Below are 20,659 nucleotides of genomic sequence, written 5' to 3'. Positions count from 1 at the left end.
TCCAACATTTCTGCTGGTGTTGGGTGCAGTACTGGGATACACTCTGAATGGACTGTCCCTGGTATATGGCCATATATACCCAAAAAATTATAAGTACCTGCGACTCTGATACTAAGGCTATCCTTCACAGAATAGAACTTCCCTCTAATTTTGTTGTGCAATCAAAAAATGGTCTTCATTCCTTGTCTGTTTCTGATATGTCCTCTAGCCCTGGATGCTGCTCCAAAGAACAGTAAAAAAAACCTGTGATGATTGCTTATATTGCTTGAGTATTTTTTTTACAAGCATATTGTAGAGAGTGCTTACCCGGAGTCACATCGCCAGTAATCATTCTTTTGCCAGGGTATTGTAAATTGTGCTCGCTGATGAATAGTCTGCATAAATCGGATTTTGATACACTGAGTGAGCAAGCTTGCAGATTTGCTTTCACTGACTTATAACATCTAATAAATCTAACATTCCTTCTTCCTCCATCTAAACTGCCCAATGTTATTTTCCTTTCAATGACACTTCTTGGACTTCTTAGCTACCTTTAGAGATGCTTCTTTTTTTTATCAGTTGTATTTTTTCTTCTTCGTTTCTAACTATACTATTAGGAAACATCTACTTATTTTATCTATCTTGCCGCAGCTAAGAATGGATATATTCTAACCATAGTCACTACCTTGCTGTCATATTGCAAACAGGTGTCAGTTCTGAGTACTAAAGTTAGTACAAGTTTTCATTCAACTTTCAAATTTCTGTAGATGACAGAGACAGAAAGTTGGGAACTTAGATTCACTAAGTAATTAACTCTTCTCAGGAGGAACACAGTACAAAGCAATTAACGTATTAGCTGTTGATCTGAACAGTCAACAGTTGTGGACCACAAAAGGATACTACTGTTTGAAACAGCTGTCTGTGCAATTCTAACAACCTTATGTAATAAAATAAAGCCTAGAACATACATGCTTTAGAGAGAAGATTTTTGCAGTAGCAGCTGATTCAACAGAGATTGTCAAGTGGCCAACACCACTTTTTCTGTAAGTTGCTCTGTTAGTCAACAAGAATATTTGTCACTGTACCTGTTTTGCTGACTGGACACATTGACAACAAACTCATAAAATTTTTGACTCCAGCTTATCTTCCACAATAAATCATACTTTCAAAAATACACCAGCAATCACAAATATAAATTAGGAGGACAAGGGATATCTCTATTCATTTTCTCACAAAATTTTAGTCAAACTGATACAGCCATAACAGTATTTGTCTGGTTAGCTACAACAATGGGAATTCCAGGATGGAAAAAATGTTGCTATAGTCACAGATGGGCACCTTTGGGTGACTTCTGAGTCATGGGTATGAGAGAATAGTATCTCAAAAGATAGATAACTTTCTGTGCTGTGATTTTTCGTCTGTTTAATGGTGTTTTTAAGGGTCAGTTTGGCATTGTAAATAATTTAAAGTAAATTTTTCAATTTTAGCCTGTGTCTTTCTCTTTCATAAAGGAATCATCTAATGACAAGCACTATCAAATCTGCCTCCAAATTTATATTTATGAACATTATTATTATTATTTTTTCTTTCCTTTCTCAGATGTTATGTCTGGTTAAAAATGGAAAGTGACGCAGACCTTGATCGAGCGTGACTTCCTTTTAACTGTACGTTATATGTTACATTGCATTTAGGAACTTTTGGGTAATTGAACATGTATCAATAATTACAGATGTCTGTAGTTTGTAATGGTACTTGAATTATGCAACCATTACGGCACCTCACACGAACCTCTCGATATCAGCAATATTCTACTGTGTTTCTGTAAAGTAGTTGACATATTTCTGAAACACCATTCAGATTTGATTTCATTAATGTAGAAGTACTTTGATTCACCGATATGTTTATATTGCAATGATATTATTCATGTGTGTATTCTTTCTTTTGTCACTATGATCTTTGACGTATTTGTAACTCTGATTTTTGGGCGCGTAAGCGATTATTAGTTGTTAGAAAGTCGGACCTTGATAAAGTCAAGTCTTGGACGTCATGTTGGAAAGACGCATAACGTAGTCAGCTTATAAAATGTGAACTTTAACAGTGAGGAAGATGTTTTCAAGTATGTTTTGTATTGTGATGTTTTGTGTGTTACGTGATATTGCAATAAAAGCAATTAAAAGGAAGTGTAACTTAAATTCAGAGTGCTGATTATTTTTTTTACATCACTATTGTGCCAACTTTGAAAGGTTTAATCTTCAAGAATGGTTTGTGAAGTGCATCTACAAAACTTTTGAATATAGCAGAATAAAACCCAGGCCTCTTTGCATCCGAGCTTGGAATCATCACCACCTAGATTTTCGACGATTGAGCCATGATTTTACGAGACCAGCGTGGGAAACTCGAAAAGATGAGTGCCTAGTTTATTTATTATTAAATGAAATGACTTTATTAACTGTGCTCCAATGACACCTGTCACATAATAACTTTGTTGTTGCCCGAAAATGCAGTATTTAGCAGCGTGAGCAACACCACAATCATTATTAAATTTTGACCTTTGTTGTGGTAGGGTTGTTAGAAGTTGTATATATATGTTTGGATGTAGCTGTATTGCGTTGATGTACTGGTGGATATTGTGTGGTATGACTCCTGCAGTTGATAGTATAATTGGTATAATGTCAACTTTATCCTGATGCCACAAGTCCTTGACTTCCTCAGCCAGTTGGGTGTATTTTTCAATTTTTTCTCCTGTTTTCTTCTGTATATTTGTTGTACTGGGTATGGATATTTCGATTAGTTGTGTTAATTTCTTCTTTTAATTGGTGAGTATGATGTCAGGTTTGTTATGTGGTGTTGTTTTATCTGTTATAATGGTTCTGTTCCAGTATAATTTGTATTCATCATTCTCCAGTACATTTTGTGGTGCATACTTGTATGTGGGAACGTGTTGTTTTATTAGTTTATGTTGTATGGCAAGTTGTTGATGTATTATTTTTGATACATTGTCATGTCTTCTGGTGTATTCTGTATTTGCTGTATATTTGTTGTATTGGGTATGGATATTTTGATTAGTTGTGTTAATTTCTTCTTTTTATTGGTGAGTATGATGTCAGGTTTGTTATGTGGTGTTGTTTTATCTGTTATAATGGTTCTGTTCCAGTATAATTTGTATTCATCTGCTTGTGATGTGATCTACTGTTTCTATTTGTTGTTTGCAAAATCTGCATTTATCTGTTGTGGTATTGGGATCTTTAATAATATGCTTGCTGTAATATCTGGTGTTTATTGTTTGATCCTGTATTGCAATCATGAATCATTCCGTCTCACTGTATATATTGCCTTTTCTTAGCCATGTGTTGGATGCGTGGCTGTGTTAGATGATATGGGTGCTTGCCATGTAGTGTGTTCTTTTTCCAATTTACTTTCTTCGTATCTGTTGATGTTATGTGATCTAAAGGGTTGTAGAAGTGGTTATGAAATTGCAATGGTGTAGCCGATGTATTTATATGAGTGACTGCTTTGTGTATTTTGCTAGTTTCTGCTCGTTCTATAAAGAATTTTCTTAAATTGTCTTCCTGTCCATAATGTAGGTTTTTTATGTCGATAAATCCCCTTCCTCCTTCCTTTCTGCTTAATGTGAATCTTTCTGTTGCTGAATGTATGTGATGTATTCTATATTTGTGGCATTGTGATCGTGTAAGTGTATTGAGTGCTTCTAGGTCTGTATTACTCCATTTCACTAATCCAAATGAGTAGGTCAATATTGGTATAGCATAGGTATTTATAGCTTTTGTCTTGTTTCTTGCTGTCAATTCTGTTTTCAGTATTTTTCTTAGTCTTTGTCTATATTTTTCTTTTAGTTCTTCTTTAATATTTGTATTATCTATTCCTATTTTTTGTCTGTATCCTAGATATTTATAGGCATCTGTTTTTTCCATCGCTTCTATGCAGTCGCTGTGGTTATCCAATATGTAACCTTCTTGTTTAGTGTTTTCCCTTGACTATGCTATTTTTCTTACATTTGTCTGTTCCAAAAGCCATATTTATATCATTGCTGAATACTTCTGTTATCTTTAGTAATTGGTTGAGTTGTTCATTTGTTGCTGCCAGTAGTTTTAGATCATCCATGTATAGCAAATGTGTGATTTTGTGTGGGTATGTTCCAGTAATACTATAGCCATAATTTGTATTATTTAGCATGTTGGATAGTGGGTTCAGAGCAAGGCAGAACCATAAAGGACTTAATGAGTCTCCTTGGTATATTCCACGTTGAATCTGTATTGGCTGTGATGTGATATTACTGAATTTGTTTGGATATTAAGTGTGGTTTTCCAATTATTCATTACTATGTTTAGGAATTGTATTAATTTATAGTATCTGTAGTAACCATGAGTGGGGTACACTATCAAAAGCTTTTTGGTAATCAATGTATGCGTAGTGCAGTGACCTTTGTTTAGTTTTAGCTTGATATGTCACCTCTGTATCTAGTATCAGTTGTTCTTTACATCCTCGTGCTCCTTTGCAGCAGCGTTTTTGTTCTTCATTTATAATTTTGTTCTGTGTTGTATGTGTCATTAATTTCTGTGTAATGACTGAAGTTAATATATTGTATATTGTTGGTAGGCATGTTATGGGGCGATATTTTGCTGGGTTTGCTGTGTCTGCTTGATCTTTAGGTTTCAGATAAGTTATTCCTTGTGTAAGTGTATCAGGGACTGTGTATGGGTCTGCAATGTAATTGTTAAATAATTTAGTTAGATGTGAATGTGTTGAGGTGAACTTCTTTAGCAGAAATTTGGTATTTTACCACTTCCAGGGGCTTTCCAATTGTGCGTAGAATTAATTGCTCGGGTGACTTCATGTTGCAAAATTATCACTTCAGGCATTTGTGGTATCATCTTGTATGTGTCTGTTTCTGCTTGTACCCACCGTGCATGTCTGTTATGTTGTACCGGGTTTGACCATATGTTGCTCCAGAAGTGTTCCAGGTCTGTTATGTTTAGTGGATTGTCTATTTTAATGTGTGTGTGATCTATTGTCTGGTAAAATTTCTTTTGGTTTGTGTTGAATGTTTGGTTTTGTTTCCTTCTATTTTCACTTTTTTTGTATCTTCTAAGTCGTTTGGTCAATGCTTGTAATTTCTGCTTCTTTTCATCTAATTGCTCTATTGCTTCTTGTTGTGAGATTTTACCTAACCTTTTTCGTTTTTTGTCTGATATTTCATTTCTTATAAATTGTTAGCTGTCCGATGTCTTTTCTCAGTTTTTCTATTCTGATCTGCAGCCTGTGTTGCCATGCTGGTTTTGTGGGTTTCTTCTGTGTGTTGGTTGGTTCTGATCTCTGCCTAGTGTGTATATTTAGTGTAGTGAGTGCTCCTATATAAACCAGTAGTTGTAACTCTTCCATAGTTGTATTTTCATTTATTTTGTTGTGTATGATTGTGTTGATAGTTGTTATTGTCCTTTCGACTTGTGGGTTATTTGGTGGTCTATGCAAGAATGGTCTAATGTCTGTATTTGTGTCTTTGTATTCTATATATGTCAACTGAAATTTTTCTCCTATATCTAACATGTGTGTCACTTCATGTTCTATTTGTGCTTGTTCTGGTGGCTGTCTTAAGATTTTGTTTTCCTCTGATTGTTTAATTGACGCGTGTTGTTCTTTGTTTGTTTGCTCTGGGATGTTTGAGTCCATTACTGTATTTTCTTCTTCTTCTGATTACACGTTATTTTGTTCCAGTATTTGTTGTACCTGTTGTTTGATATTTTCTAATTCTGACTGGGGTATCCTGTTATTTTTGATTATTACACGAATCTGATCGGCTAGTCTTTTTTTCTGATAAAAATTATTATTATTATTATTGTTATTATTATTACTACTATTATTATTTATCCTTAGTTTCACAATTGTTTAGTCAACCACTGTTACACACAACTTTCCCCACTTGCTTTTACATTCCAGAACCTTAGAATACTATTATTTGAAACACCAGATTGTAAAGGCAACACTTTTAACATGAGAAATAAATTCTAGGATCAATTACACATACCTATTTCCTTTTCAACAGCCTCTGGTTCCCAGTTTAGACTTCTCTCTATAGCCATCTTCCATCTCGAGTACCTCATATCACGCTCTGTAAGATATATTGGAAATATTGTTACTTCAGTTACATCTCTGATTTAACTATGCAAATTGTTGCACAAAAATAAAACAATGGTTTCATAATAAAATTCAATCTGCAACAAGCTAACTTCAGAAAGAAATCTAATGAGCCAACCATTATGACCATGACCAATGCCCACCATGAGATTGAATGCCAGCTGGTGGAAATGGAGGCACTTCATATGTTAAGTATATATGCAGAGCATAGGTGAAAGGGAATCATAATAACAATGGTACAGGCCACAAATGGAAAATATACTAACATAAGAAAGTTTATGTTGGTCAAAGGGCAGTTTGTTATGGCCTGACATCTGGGAATAAGCATCTTGCAAATGCCAAATCTGGTAGACTGTTCATGTGCTACTGTTATGTACATTTATGGAAACTAGTTGAAGGGCAGTGAAACCATAAATAGGCAACAAGGTGCCTTTTCACACTGGAGGTTTGCCCACTCTGTAAAGCAAGACAGCCAGCGATATGCAATGCTACCTCATGGTGAGTTGCGGTGTTACAATCCTTGAAGTTTCAAAAACAACTGTGTAGAAACTCAAAGTGCTAACAGTGCTGCAGCAAGCATGGTCGTGAATGTAACAGTATGTGTGATACTCTTTGGAAAATGGCAACATTAAGTTTTCTGATTCCTCCAGCATTTTAGAGAGAGAATTCATTGAATTCACCCCTAAAGCCAACAGACAGTTTCCTTGTTGCTTCTCCATTATGACACCGCAGCTCATAAAGTAAAGACCGTGCATTAGTTTTTGGCCAGTAACTGGATCAAAGTCCTAGATCACCCATTGTATTTGCCAGATTTGGCCCCAGCCGACTTCTGGTTGCTCCTCAAATTGAAGTTTGAAATGAAAGGACACTGTTATGGTGCAGTTAAGAACATCCATGGAAATGGTACTGCAGTATTTGCAACTCCAAAAAAGGACTACAATGACTGCTTCAAAACACTTCTAAAACAATTTCAGCTGTTGAAACTTCCTGGCAGATTAAAACTGTGTGCCTGACCGAGACTCGAACTCGGGACCTTTGCCTTTCGCGGGCAAGTGCTCTACCATCTGAGCTACCGAAGCACGACTCACACCCGGTACTCACAGCTTTACTTCTGCCAGTATCTCGTCTCCTACCTTCCAAACTTTACAGAAGCTCTCCTGCGAAACTTGCAGAACTAGCACTCCTGAAAGAAAGGATATTGCGGAGACATGGCTTAGCCACAGCCTGGGGGATGTTTCCAGAATGAGATTTTCACTCTGCAGCGGAGTGTGCGCTGATATGAAACTTCCTGGCAGATTAAAACTGTGTGCCCAAGTTCGAGTCTCGGTCGGGCACACAGTTTTAATCTGCCAGGAAGTTTCATATCAGCGCACACTCCGCTGCAGAGTGAAAATCTCATTCTGGAATTTCAGTTGTTTTTTTATCCTGGGGGAGACTATTTTGAATACATACAGTGATTTTGTGAACATAATCCATGACTTTTATATTTCATAGTCTCAGTTCTAACAGAACTGCAGCAGGCATGGTATCACTGAGATTGGACTGTGGACCAATGGAAACATGTTATAGAAATAATTCAAAAGCCAAGATTGCATAAATACTGGATAACCAGTTTCAACACACTAAAGGTGCCATCATTGGATCTGAATGTAGCTTAACATTTATAAACCATTTCGATATAACGATACATGAGGCTGACCAGCTGATTTAAAATCATTGTCACAAAAAAATAAGAAACAACTGCTCTCATGGTCATTCTTTTCCATCAGATATGTAAAACAGAAGTCACAAGATAATACTATTTGGTACATGACCACTGCTCGACTAACAACAGTCAGCGTTAGTCGAGCAGCAGTCATGTACCAAATAGTTTTATTGTGTCATGTGTATGTTTGAGGTGATTTTTAAACTTTATAAAAAGAAAAAAACTTGGAATAATTTTAGTCTTTTATTGTCCTGCACACAGACAACAACAGATATATGCACTGAACAACTGACATTTCTTGCTGCTTCGTGAGACAGTGTTGCCCTCTTCACTCTAAGCAAAAAACAATGTGGCACCATCTTGTAAACATATACACTTGGACTTTCATGACAACAATCACCTACACAAGTGCTATTGCCGGAAAAGACTCCCCTTCAGTTGAGGCTACTACTTTTGTTCTAAAGGCTACTGTTATACTTTCCACTGCATTACACAAGCCCTATGTCACAATTACAACATGTCTTATGACTCAAATTAAACATTGTGTAAATTTCCAATATGTTAATGGCTAGTAATAATAGATAGTTCAGTGCATCCAAATGACATTGGGAATCCCTTGCAAATTATCAGTTCTGGCTGCATGCAAATTGTGTTTACAGTGTTTCAACTGAGTTGGGTTGAAAAGCTTAAACACATACAAAAATAAAATTGTAACAACATTATCACAATCCACATCAAACAATTCTATTTGATCAGAAGATTACATAACAGTAATAGGACTTTTTCTAGGCAAAGTATTACGAAAAAAATAACAAAAATTCCTGGATGGGACAATATGTAAAGTAAAGGAAAGGCAATCACTAACCTATAGCTGAGTGATGTGTCAATATTATGAAAAGGAAAGTTGCTACTTAGCATATAGCGGAGATGCTAAGTCGCAGATGGGCACAACAACAAGACTGTCACAAATTAGCTTTCAATCAGTATGGCATTCGTCAAAAATAGATGACTGACTGACAGACAGACACACAAGCGTACACACATGCATGCGAGCGCGGGCGGGCGCGCGCGCACATGCACACGCACACGCACACGCACACACACACACACACACACACACACACACACACACACACACACACACACACACACACACACCTGCAGTCTCTGGCAACTGAAGTCACAATGTGAGCAGCAGCAACAGTGCATGATGGGAGTAGCGACTGGGTGGGGGTAAGGAGGAGGCTGGAGTGGTGAGGGGGGGGAGGGATGTAGAGTAGTGGTAGGGGACAGTAAAGTGCTGATGGGGAGCATGCAGGGATGAGGTGGAGAAGAGTGTAGGGCAGCTATGTGCAGTCGGGAGGTTACACGGAGGGCAGCAGAGAGGTGGGGGGGGGGGGGAGGGGGTAGCGGAAAAGGAGGGAATAAAAACACTGGGTGCGATGGTGAAATGATGGCTGTGTAGTGCTGGAATGGCAACAGGGAAGGGGCTTGATGGGCAAGGACAATGACTAATGAAGGTTGAGGTCAGGAGGGTTACAGGAACGTAGGATATATTTCAGGGAAAGTTCCCATGTGCACAATTCAGAAAAGCTGGTGTTGGTGGGAAGGATTCATATGGCACAGGCTATGAAGCAGTCATTGAAACAAAGAATGTGTGTTGGGCAGCATGCTCAGCAACAGGCTGGTCCATTTGTTTCTTGGTTGCAGTTTGTCGGTGGCCATTCATGCGGACAGACAGCTTGTTGGTTGTCATGCCTACACAGAATGCATCAAAGTGGTTGTAGCTGAGCTTGTAGATCACATAACTGGTTTCACAGGTAGATGGGATAGGTGATGGGTTTGACTAGACTGGAGTAGGTGGTGGTGGGAGGATGTACAGAACAGGTCTTGCTTCTAGGCCTATTACAGGGCTATGAGGTAAGGGGTTGGGAGCAGGGGTTGTTTAGAAATGAACGAGTATATTGTGGAGGTTTCGTGGATGGCAGAATACCCCTGTGGGAGAGGTGGGAAAGATAGTGGGCAGGAAATTTCTCATTTCAGGGCACGGGTGTGGCGCATAGAAACACTCGACAGAAAACTATTCATATAAGATTTTGAGCTTTTGCTCTTTCTCTAGTGGAAGTACACACATTCACACACACAACCACACAGACACCCAACACACATGCCCATGACACCAGAAGACTGACTGTTGATTATAGATAGTAGTTGCCTTGGCAGATGGAGGTGGGGAACCACACATGAGGTGAGGAGAGGGTAATGGGATAGTGCGAGGCAGATCTGTTGACAGCTGACTCAGCAGCTGCACAGTAAGATGATAGGAGTTCAGTGGATAGAGCATATAAGAGGTAAGGAGAGGGGGACGGGGAGTGGGAAATGGATGGGAGGAAAGGAGAGGAAGGTGGAGATGACGAAGATGGCAGGGAGTCAAGGCAGAGAGGGAGAGGGATGGTAGAGATGGGAAAGAAGGAGACAAGGAGGGGGACAAATGTGTGAGGAAGAGTGGTAGTAGAAGGCACTACATGATCTAGATGGGGAGGAGTGATATGGACAGTAGAGAGAAGGGAAACAATAAGGTTAGGCAGTGGGGAACAGATCAGCAGAGGTTTAGGCAAGAGGGATTGTTTGAGCACAAAATGTACTGGAAAGACCTGCCTCACACTGTCCCAGTATCCCCTCCTCATCTCGTGCGTTCTTACCCACCTCCATCTGCCAGGCAGCTGCTATCGATAGTCAACAGTCAATCTTGCTGTGGCCACAGGCATGTGCGTTTGGGTGTCCGTATGATTGTGTCTGTGAATGTGTGTACTTCCACTAGAGAATGACCAAAAGTGAGTATAAATAGTTTTCTATTGCATGTTTCAATGCACCAGACATCAGTCAGCCATATGTGAATGGTTACCTTTCATTATTCAGTGTATTATGAAAGTTAGTGAAATGTTTTATCAGTTTTTTAATCAGTTAATACTAATTAGAACATCGTCTTTTTATTGAAGCTAGCTGATTTGGTGAAGGCTGCCGATCTTGCTTACGATATGAAGGCAGAGCTCACCATCTGCAGCATCGTTGACGGAACCGACTGTGGACCTTTGGTGCAGAGCTGGGTGGAGGGTCTGAATCAGAGGCTCAGACGGTTTTGCAACCGTGTTGGCTGCAGATTCCTTGACTTGCGCCATAGGGTGGTGGGGTTTCGGGTTCTGCTGAATAGGTCAGGAGTTCACTACACTCAGCTGGTGGCTACACGGGTAGCGGAGGCTGTGTGGCGTGGACTGGGTGGTTTTTTAGGTTAGAAGGCCTCGGGAAAGTGCGGGATGGGCTGCAATCTCAAAGGGTGCATGGCAAATACAGGACGTGCTTGGATCAAGGAACAGTCGGAATTGTAATTGTAAATTGTTGTAGTTGTGCTGGGAAAGTCCCTGAGCTTCAAGCGCTAATAGAAAGCACAGAAGCTGAAATCGTTATAGGTACAGAAAGCTGGCTAAAGCCTGAAGTAAGTTCTGCGGAAATTTTTACGAAGTCTCAGACGGTATTCAGGAAAGATAGATTAGGCAGAATTGGTGGTGGAATGTTTGTGTCTGTCAGTAGTGGTTTATCTTGTAGTGAACACAAAGTAGATACTCCGTGCGAACTGGTATGGGTGGAGGTTATACTTAACAGCCGAACTAAGTTAATAATTGGCTCCTTCTACCGACCCCCAGACTCCAATGATATAGTTCCTAAACAGTTCAGAGAAAATTTGAGTCTCGTAACAAATAAATACCCCACTCATACGGTTATAGTTGGTGGGGATTTCAACCTTCCCTCAATATGTTGGCAAAAATACTTGTTCAAAACCGCTGGTAGGCAGAAAACATCTTCCGAGATTGTCCTAAATGCTTTCTCCGAAAATTATTTTGAGCAGTTAGTCCACGAACCCACGCGAATTGTAAATGGTTGCGAAAACACACTTGACCTCTTAGCCACAAACAATCCAGAGCTGATAGAGAGCATCATGACTGATACAGGGATTAGTGATCACAAGGTCGTTACAGCTAGACTCAATACCGTTTCTTCCAAATCCACCAGAAACAAACGCAAAATAATTTTATTTAAAAAAGTGGATAAAGTGTCACTAGAAGCTTTCCTAAGAGACAATCTCCATTCCTTCCGAACTGACTATGCAAATGTAGACGAGATGTGGCTCAAATTCAAAGATATAGTAGTAACAGCAATTGAGAGATTCATACCTCATAAATTGGTAAGAGATGGAACTGATCCCCCATGGTACACAAAACAGGTCCGAATGCTGTTGCAGAGGCAACGGAAAAAGCATGCGAAGTTCAGAAGAACGCGAAATCCCGAAGATTGACTAAAATTTTCAGACGTGCGAAATTTGGCACGGACTTCAATGCGAGATGCCTTTAATAGGTTCAACAACGAAACATTGTCTCGAAATTTGGTAGAAAATCCGAAGAAATTCTGGTCATATGTAAAGCACACAAGCAGCAAGACGCAGTCAATACCTTTGCTGCGCAGTGCCGATGGTACTGTTACCGATGACTGTGCCGCTAAAGCAGAGTTATTGAATGCAGTTTTCTGAAATTCCTTCACCAGGGAAGACGAATGGAATATTCCAGAATTTGAAACATGAACAGCTGCTAGCATCAGTTTCTTAGAAGTAGATACCTTAGGGGTTGCGAAGCAACTCAAATCGCTTGATACGGGCAAGTCTTCAGGTCCAGATTGTATACCAATTAGGTTCCTTTCAGATTACGCTGATACAATAGCTCCCTACTTAGCAATCATGTACAACCGCTCGCTGACCGATAGATCTGTACCTGCAGATTGGAAAATTGCGCAGGTCGCACCAGTGTTTAAGAAGGGTAGTAGAGTAATCCATCGAACTACAGACCTATATCATTGACGTCGGCTTGCAGTAGGGTTTTGGAGCATATACTGTATTCAAACATTATGAATCACCTCGAAGGGAACAACCTATTGATACATAATCAGCATAGTTTCAGAAAACATCATTCTTGTGCAACGCAGCTAGCTCTTTATTCGCACGAAGTAATGGCCGCTATCGACAGAGGATCTCAAGTTGATTCCATATTTCTAGATTTCCGGAAAGCTTTTGACACCTTTCTTCACAAGCGACTTCTAATCAAGCTGCGGGCTTATGGGGTATCGTCTCAGTTGTACGACTGGATTCGTGATTTCCTGTCAGGAAGGTCGCAGTTCGTAGTAATAGACGGTAAATCATCGAGTAAAACTGAAGTGAGATCAGGTGTTCCCCAGGGAAGCGTCCTGGGACCTCTGCTGTTCCTGATCTATATAACAATCTGAGCAGTTCTCTTAGGTTGTTCGCAGATGATGCTGTAATTTACCGTCTAGTAAGGTCATCCAAAGACCAGTATCAGTTGCAAAGCGATTTAGAAAAGATTGCTGTATGGTGTGGCAGGTGGCAGTTGACGCTAAATAACGAAAAGTGTGAGGTGATCCACATGAGTTCCAAAAGAATTCCGTTGGATTTCGATTACTCGATAAATAGTACAGTTCTCAAGACTGTCAATTCAACTAAGTACCTGGGTGTAAAAATTACGAACAACTTCAGTTGGAAAGACCACATAGATAATATTGTGGGGAAGGCGAGTCATTGGCAGGACACTTAGAAGATGCAACAAGTCCACTAAAGAGACAGCTTACACTACACTCGTTCGTCCTCTGTTAGAATATTGCTGCGCGGTGTGGGATCCTTACCAGGTGGGATTGACGGAGGACATCGAAAGGGTGCAAAAAAGGGCAGTTCGTTTTGTATTACCACGTAATAGGGGAGAGAGTGTGGCAGATATGATACGCGAGTTGGGATGGAAGTCATTAAAGCAAAGATGTTTTTCGTCGCGGCGAGATCTATTTACGAAATTTCAGTCACCAACTTTCTCTTCCAAATGCAAAAATATTTTTGTTGAGCCCAACCTACATAGGTAGGAATGATCATCAAAATAAAATAAGAGAAATCAGAGCTCGAACAGAAAGGTTTATGTGTTCGTTTTTCCCGCGCGCTGTTCGGGAGTGGAATGGCAGAGAGATAGTATGATTGTGGTTCGATGAACCCTCTGCCAAGCTCTTAAATGTGAAGTGCAGAGTAATCATGTAGATGTAGATGTAGTTGTCAGAAGCAAGGCATTATGACCTCCTGCTTCAATTTTAATACATGTATTGCTTCAAGAGGCTTTTCAAAAAAGTGTTGAAATGAAGATAAGCATCATTCTCAAATCACACTTAGCAGGATTAGTTGATGGAAGTCATCCCCCATGAAACCTACTATGCTACAGTAATACAGGGGTTCTTCTGATTTCCAAAATGTGTTAATAAAGCAAGGAATAATTTCTGAAAGAGAAACCAAATACAAAATACTTTGATCACATGAAGAAAGCTGATTACATAAATGTAAATAAAGAAAGCACTATAAAAAGGGCAGATCATTTCAAGCAATTTTGTGTAGTGGCTGAAAGTATCTGTTATGTTAGATCAGATATGATTTTTATTACATAGCATTTAGGTTATACAAAGCAGTTTTCATTTGAAGCAGTTTTCATTTGAAGCATTTGATTTGGAATTCAGTAATTGGTGGCAGCTGATTTCAGATTCTAGAAAAGCATGAGGAGTTGAATAGAATTATATCACAAATTATCCATGTCACAAGGCCAGAATCAATGGATTGAGGAGCATAATAGAGAACTTGAAACACATAGCCTGGAATCAAGGACTATGTCAAGACAACTATTTATTTCTCTTTTCCTTTCTTTTCCGCCAAACCTCTTTCATTTTGTCATAATGATGTCCTTCATCTCACCACTTGACGCCAGTTGTTTTTCTGTTTGTTTTAGCTTCCTGAGGATCTCTCAATTTCTTGACTTCTGGTCTGAATTTGTCTCTGTTGAGTAAGGTCTCCTGTTCAATCTTAATTTCTTCTAAGTTTTCTTTTGTTCTGCCTCCCCACCCATTTTCTTTGCCTTTTTTCCTGTTTAGGAAGTCTTCATTCAGTCTCATTAGATGTCCACAGAGTGTAACACGTCTTTCCCTGATCTCATCTGTCTTATTAAGTCAGAATGAATATTTCCTTATTTGGTCTCTAAATACCATTGCTGTCTTTGTTCTTGATTGGACCTAATATTTTTCGCAGGATTCTTCTTTGTATCTTCTCTCAATCTTCTAGTGTCTTTTGCGTCTGGATTACAGTAGTGTTTTTGACCTGCACAGGACTTCTGGTTTTACAACTGTACTGTAAAGTCTTTATTTAATATCCTTAGAAAAACATTTTTGTTGTACAGATTTCTCACTTTCACGTATCTTCTTTTCAATTTTTCAGTCCTTATTTTAATTGCTTCTTTTTCTCTTTTTATATTTATATTTTCAGCCATATATTTAAAGTTGTTTATTATATTGATGATACCATAATTGGTTTTTGAGTTTCTTGGTGATTTATTTTCATTGGTCACATATTCTGTCTTTCCAAACTATATTTGTACTACTGCCTTCTCAGCTATTTTCTTCAGAAGTTCTAGTCTTTTCTTTGCATTCTCTCAGGCTCTATCGCCTTATAACAAGACTGTCTGCGAAGGCAAAACAATGTATTGTTTCTTTCAACTTACCCAACTTTAGGTAATCATCAGCTTTTTGTTTGTCTTCCTCTATTTTCCACTCTCTTATAACTTTTTTGCAGCACACAGTTGAATAATAACAGTGACATGCTGTCTCCTTGTTTTACTCCTGATAGAAGTTGAAAGGGACTAGAAGTTGTTCCAAGAAAGCTAACTTTAGATATCGTGTTTGTAAGAGTTTGCTCACTTATTTCCAAAGTTTTCCTATCTAGTACAAATTCCTGTGGAGCCTCTGTCTACTGAATCATAGGCCATTTTACAATTGACAAATATTAACACTATCATTTTATTTGATATTTTCATATTTGTAATTATTTATTTAAGGTTTAGAATTAGCTTTGGACAGGATCTGTTACTTCTAAACTCCGCTTAATACTCTCCAATGTTTTTATCTAATTGAGGATTTAACATATCCAGAAGAGCTTTCAGTAAGAGTTTGTTTCATTAACACAATCTTCCCATTTTTTGGAATTGTTTCAGTGACCCCTACATTATCTTTTTTTTTCTATAATTGTGACACCCAGATTTTCACTATCTTTTCGGATTTCTGTTGTGAGGCCACTTTCATCTGTGTTTTTGTTGAATTTTCATTTTGAATATTATCATGGAATAACAGCTGTTTGGTCGATTTTTCACAGTTCAATAGCTTTTTGAAATAAGCTGCCATTACTTACAGTATTCTTCACTGTTAAGAGCAGATTTTCCATTCACTTGGCTGAAGTATAGCATTTGCAGAATGTGCCCTGACATATAGTTCTTGAATGTTATGTAATAGTCTTTGTATTACTTTTTTTTAAGTATGCCTCTACACTTTTAAGTTATTCATTTTCAAAGTACATCTTTTGTGTCCAAATACTTTTATCTGTTCTCTTCTTCTGAAACAGACATATTTTTCAATTACTGCTTGTTTGCCTGCTATACTAGCTGTTCCAAGCCCTCATTTTTTTCTAAGTGCTTCATTACATTTATTATTCCACCATCCCACGCGACCGCTACGGTCGCAGGTTCAAATCCTGCCTTGGGCATGGATGTGTGTGATGTCCTTAGGTTAGTTAGGTTTAAGTAGTTCTAAGTTCTAGGGGACTGACGACCTCAGATGTTAAGTCCCATAGTGCTCAGAGCCATTTGAACCATTCCACCATCTGTGTTTTCTTTGCTTGCTCTCTGGAGCTGTTTCAAATGCAATATATTTATTTCTGTAAAGTTGTTGGCTCAGTATTCACTTCCTTCTGCATCTTTTGAAAATTGCATTCCTTTTGTTTCATAGTTTCATTATTAATTCCTTTCATCTTATTGGTTTGTTTCATTATTTTATGTTTTGGAATACATCTCATGTGGGTCTCAGTTGGGTAGTGATTGAATTAACTTCCATTTCTCTCTTGATTCTAATGTTCCTGATTTCTTGAAAATTATATCTGTAAATGGTGATACGATCAATCTGAAACTCTCCCAAGTTGGGATTTGGTGATATCCATGTTTTTACTTTCTATGTATTTTTCTAAAGTGTGTTGTCATGATTTTAGGATAAAATGACTTGTAAATATCTACTAATGTTGAACCATTTGTTGTAGTTCCTTTATGAGGTGTATAGTTTCCATTAACTTTTCGGAATGATTTCAGGTTACCCAGTTGCACACTGAAGTCCCCCATAAAGATCATTACATTCTTTTGTGAACTTTCAACAGGCTGTTTTCCAGATCTTCCCAAAAGTTTTCTACTTTGCCTCAGTTTCTCTTGTTGACTTCATTTGTTGGTGCAGGGCAACATAATATTGAGCAATATTTATTCTTGAATTTTATTGTTATAACAGTGTCTTTCACTGAAGGATTAAAAATCAACATTTTGGATTATACTTTATTGAATTGTGAAGGCAGTTATTAAAATTCAGAGACTTGAGTTGAAAACTCTAACTGCCGGTTTACCTTTAAAAAATCAATAGTTCTCACAATCTACTGTTAGGTCACTAGCACACCTTGTTTCTTGGATGGCTTGGCAGCAGGATGTTGTTGCTGTTCAAAAAGTACTTCGTTTGTTTGTTTCTCAACTTTGTGGAGAGAGTTAATATTTATGGTTGCATGACTCCAAAAGAGTGATGTGCACGTGTTCAGTAAAAGAGAATCGTTTCACAGTAGCGAAGCTGCATAATATGGTTCCATTATCTTTTGTATTTTCCTAAAAACACATATTTTATAAACAAGACAACTATCATAACATTTAGTGAATTAGCAAAATCTAACCCAGGCATTTTTCAAACCAAAACGTAGTTTACAAAATCATAGTATGCTAGTATTCCAATCTTTACATACAGTAGCTCACTCCACCCCAAAACAGTCATTCTGTGGGAGTCACTCACTATGCTGACATCTCCGTGTTATTCTCGTGAGCAAAATGTCCGCAGTTAGCTATCAAATATGCAGCGATTATGTAATATAGTCATGAGAGTTTGTCTCGTAAACTGTACAGAAGTATGTTACCAGTGATGTTCACTTAATATATCTGTGTGACTCAGTATGTGAACTTCGATGAGACACATGATTTTGTATGAATAATTTTTGGTGAATATATTTGTGCATCTATGATATTTTGAACCAGCACCATAATTTTTACTACTTGGATATTTATTCATTTCTGTTACTTTATCAAAAACTAGTGTGTGCACTATTTCAATACCACGCAGCCATTGTGTTCTGTTAATATTGTGTTCAAAAAGGACTATGACTCCATAGTGTGATTATGTTGTTAATGCACTTTCATGTATAGACAGTGATGGTACTTACTTGCATATGACGTCTGATGTTAAATTGGATCTGGAAACTGTAATGTTTGTGGTGACAATAAACAAGAAAAAAAGCTACCTCGCATGAAAATTTGTGTCTGTACATCATTAGTACAAATCCTGGAAATCAATTTACAGCCGTTCTACAACACTTTTATCATCAAGACTCCGAGGGCATAATGGACAAAGCAGGAAAGCACCAGCACAAGCTCACGTCGACATTATGGCCACCAAATTTGCCTGATCTGAACCCAATGGAACACACCTGGATCACTACTGGGAGTTGTGCACCCACTAAACACAGAACTGTAATTTATGGGACTATGTGACCTGTACATAAACATCTGGTGCCCCATACCTCCGGAAAGGGTGTTAAAAGTTAAGTAGAGAGAAGGTAAAAAATGGAGAGGTAGAACACAGAAGACCTTGTAAAATTCTTACCAACAGAAGGGGAAATTGACATTGAAACTAAAAGCAGCAGCAAAAGGAAATATACCATGGATCCCTACTTGTCACTGGTGATGCCACCTCCTACAAACAAACATTCCTCATGCCCACAGCCTTGGTGCTATTGAACCCCACCTCTGTTCCTTGCCACACATCCTCACGTGGTATTCTGTCACCCACCCATACTACACAACAATCCTGGTCCATCCTTATGCCACTCCCACTTCCACTCCCTTGTAACAAGGGTCATATCCCTATGCAAGACCTTGGTGCAAGGACTGCTCAATTCACTCTCCCAGCACATTCTACTCTACTCTTGTCACAGGCTTATCCTATCACATGAGAAGCAGAGCCACCTGTGAAACCAGCCATGTCATATATCAACTCGCTGGAATTTCTGCACAGCATTTTATGTGGGCATGACAAGTCCTACAACAGAGTTCAGGAATTTAAATACCTGGGAGCACTTTTTACAGAAAACTTGTTATATAAATCAGGGATGAATGCCAGGATCCAAGCAGGAAACTGATCCTCCTACATCCTAACACATTTGATTCAGTCAAGATATCTCTTGAGAAAGTTCAAGATTTGGTCATATAAACCACTGACTCAACCCACTGTACTATATGGCTGTGAGATGTGAGATTATATTTGAGACAAAAGTATTGTGAAAGATGCTCTAGCCTGTCAAAGGTGAATTGAGGATCAGCCACAACCATGACATAAATAAACAGTACCGAGATGAATATATAGCAGGAATCGTCAGAAGCAAGAGCAACTAAAGTGAGCTGGACTTGTGGCTCGGATGACTTTAAGACCTCAAGATGACAGCAGAGTATGTCGAATCTGGCTGTTTTAAATAAAGAAATATTTATGCAATCTTGATTTCATTTTTTTTTTAATTTTTTTTTTGCAATGCAGGGGGTTCTCTCCTCGTTATGATCTTACTCATTTTGGAGGGACCTAACCTTCATACCAGACTTCTCCTGTGAAATGACTACTGAAGCGTAGTAACAGGTGCTGGTAGGTTCACAAACGAGGGTTTATTTATCCAATTACAAATTGGTTTAACTTATGATTGACAATAACTTCTTACAGCCAATAACAAGTACAGACTTTCATTATGCTTCTGAGTCAAATTCAGTTCTATGTTATGTCTCCCTGGTTACCAAGTCCCATGACTGCAGAACTTTGTCGTGGATGGAGCTCCGTGGCACACTGCACTGCTCTGCAGACTCTGAGCCCCAACTGCTCTGACATCACAAGCAGCCATTTGGCGCCCCCGCAACATCTCCAAAATAAATTCTCACATCAATCCAAACAGGACCTAATTTCCTTTTACCTATATCTAATATTACTTAAACCTGGTCTTTCGGAACTCAGTTCCCAGCATTATAAATATTTCTAGAAAACGCAAATACACGTGTTCTCACAATCTCAATTCAGCAGTAAGGGTGCACATCACTAACGGTCAATGACCATCATGCATATTTGCACCCCTACAGCAAGTAAAACAGATCGTTCCAACTGTTTTCTCAAAAAGAGAAAATTCAATCGTATGGAAGACTACAGGTGGCCTCCGCACAGGAGGAGACACTGGGAAGGCCAAGTTGGAGGTAGAGGAATGGCCTCCATGAAAACCTGCAACAGTCAGCAGTAGATGTGGACAGATGCCAGATGGATGGAATTATTTATATTCAGCCACAACTTTCCTTATGATGTGTAAAAAAAACAAGAAGAGATAGAGAAAGTTTAGGGTATTAGTTTTTCAGCTGCATGTTTCATGGATCATAATTGTGATCTGTCACTATGATGCCAAACAAATCAGTTTTACAATACACTTCTATGAAGTAGAAAGAGTTATCAGAGGATATGATTTCAGTTTGTGTTTGAAGGTAATTCTATCTATTGAATTCCTTAAATATTACAGGATTTAGATTAGCACCTCAATTC

At 38.5% G+C, this 20,659-nt stretch overlaps 1 protein-coding gene across 2 annotated transcripts in view; it reads right to left on the bottom strand.

Annotated features, from left to right (window-relative positions):
• LOC126259564 (glycerol kinase-like) overlaps positions 1-20,659 on the bottom strand; it is a 155,703-nt gene that overhangs the window by 26,933 nt on the left and 108,111 nt on the right. For both annotated transcript variants that reach the window (XM_049956463.1, XM_049956462.1), the window contains one exon: positions 6,023-6,106. In XM_049956463.1, the coding sequence (XP_049812420.1) occupies positions 6,023-6,106 (84 nt within the window). The remainder of the gene's footprint in view (positions 1-6,022; positions 6,107-20,659) is intronic.

Source organism: Schistocerca nitens, chromosome 5 (genome assembly GCF_023898315.1).
Source record: "Schistocerca nitens isolate TAMUIC-IGC-003100 chromosome 5, iqSchNite1.1, whole genome shotgun sequence".
NCBI classification, from domain to species: domain Eukaryota; kingdom Metazoa; phylum Arthropoda; class Insecta; order Orthoptera; family Acrididae; genus Schistocerca; species Schistocerca nitens.
The sequence above is the reverse complement of the archived record's forward strand: the minus strand, read 5'-3'. Positions and strand labels throughout refer to the sequence as shown.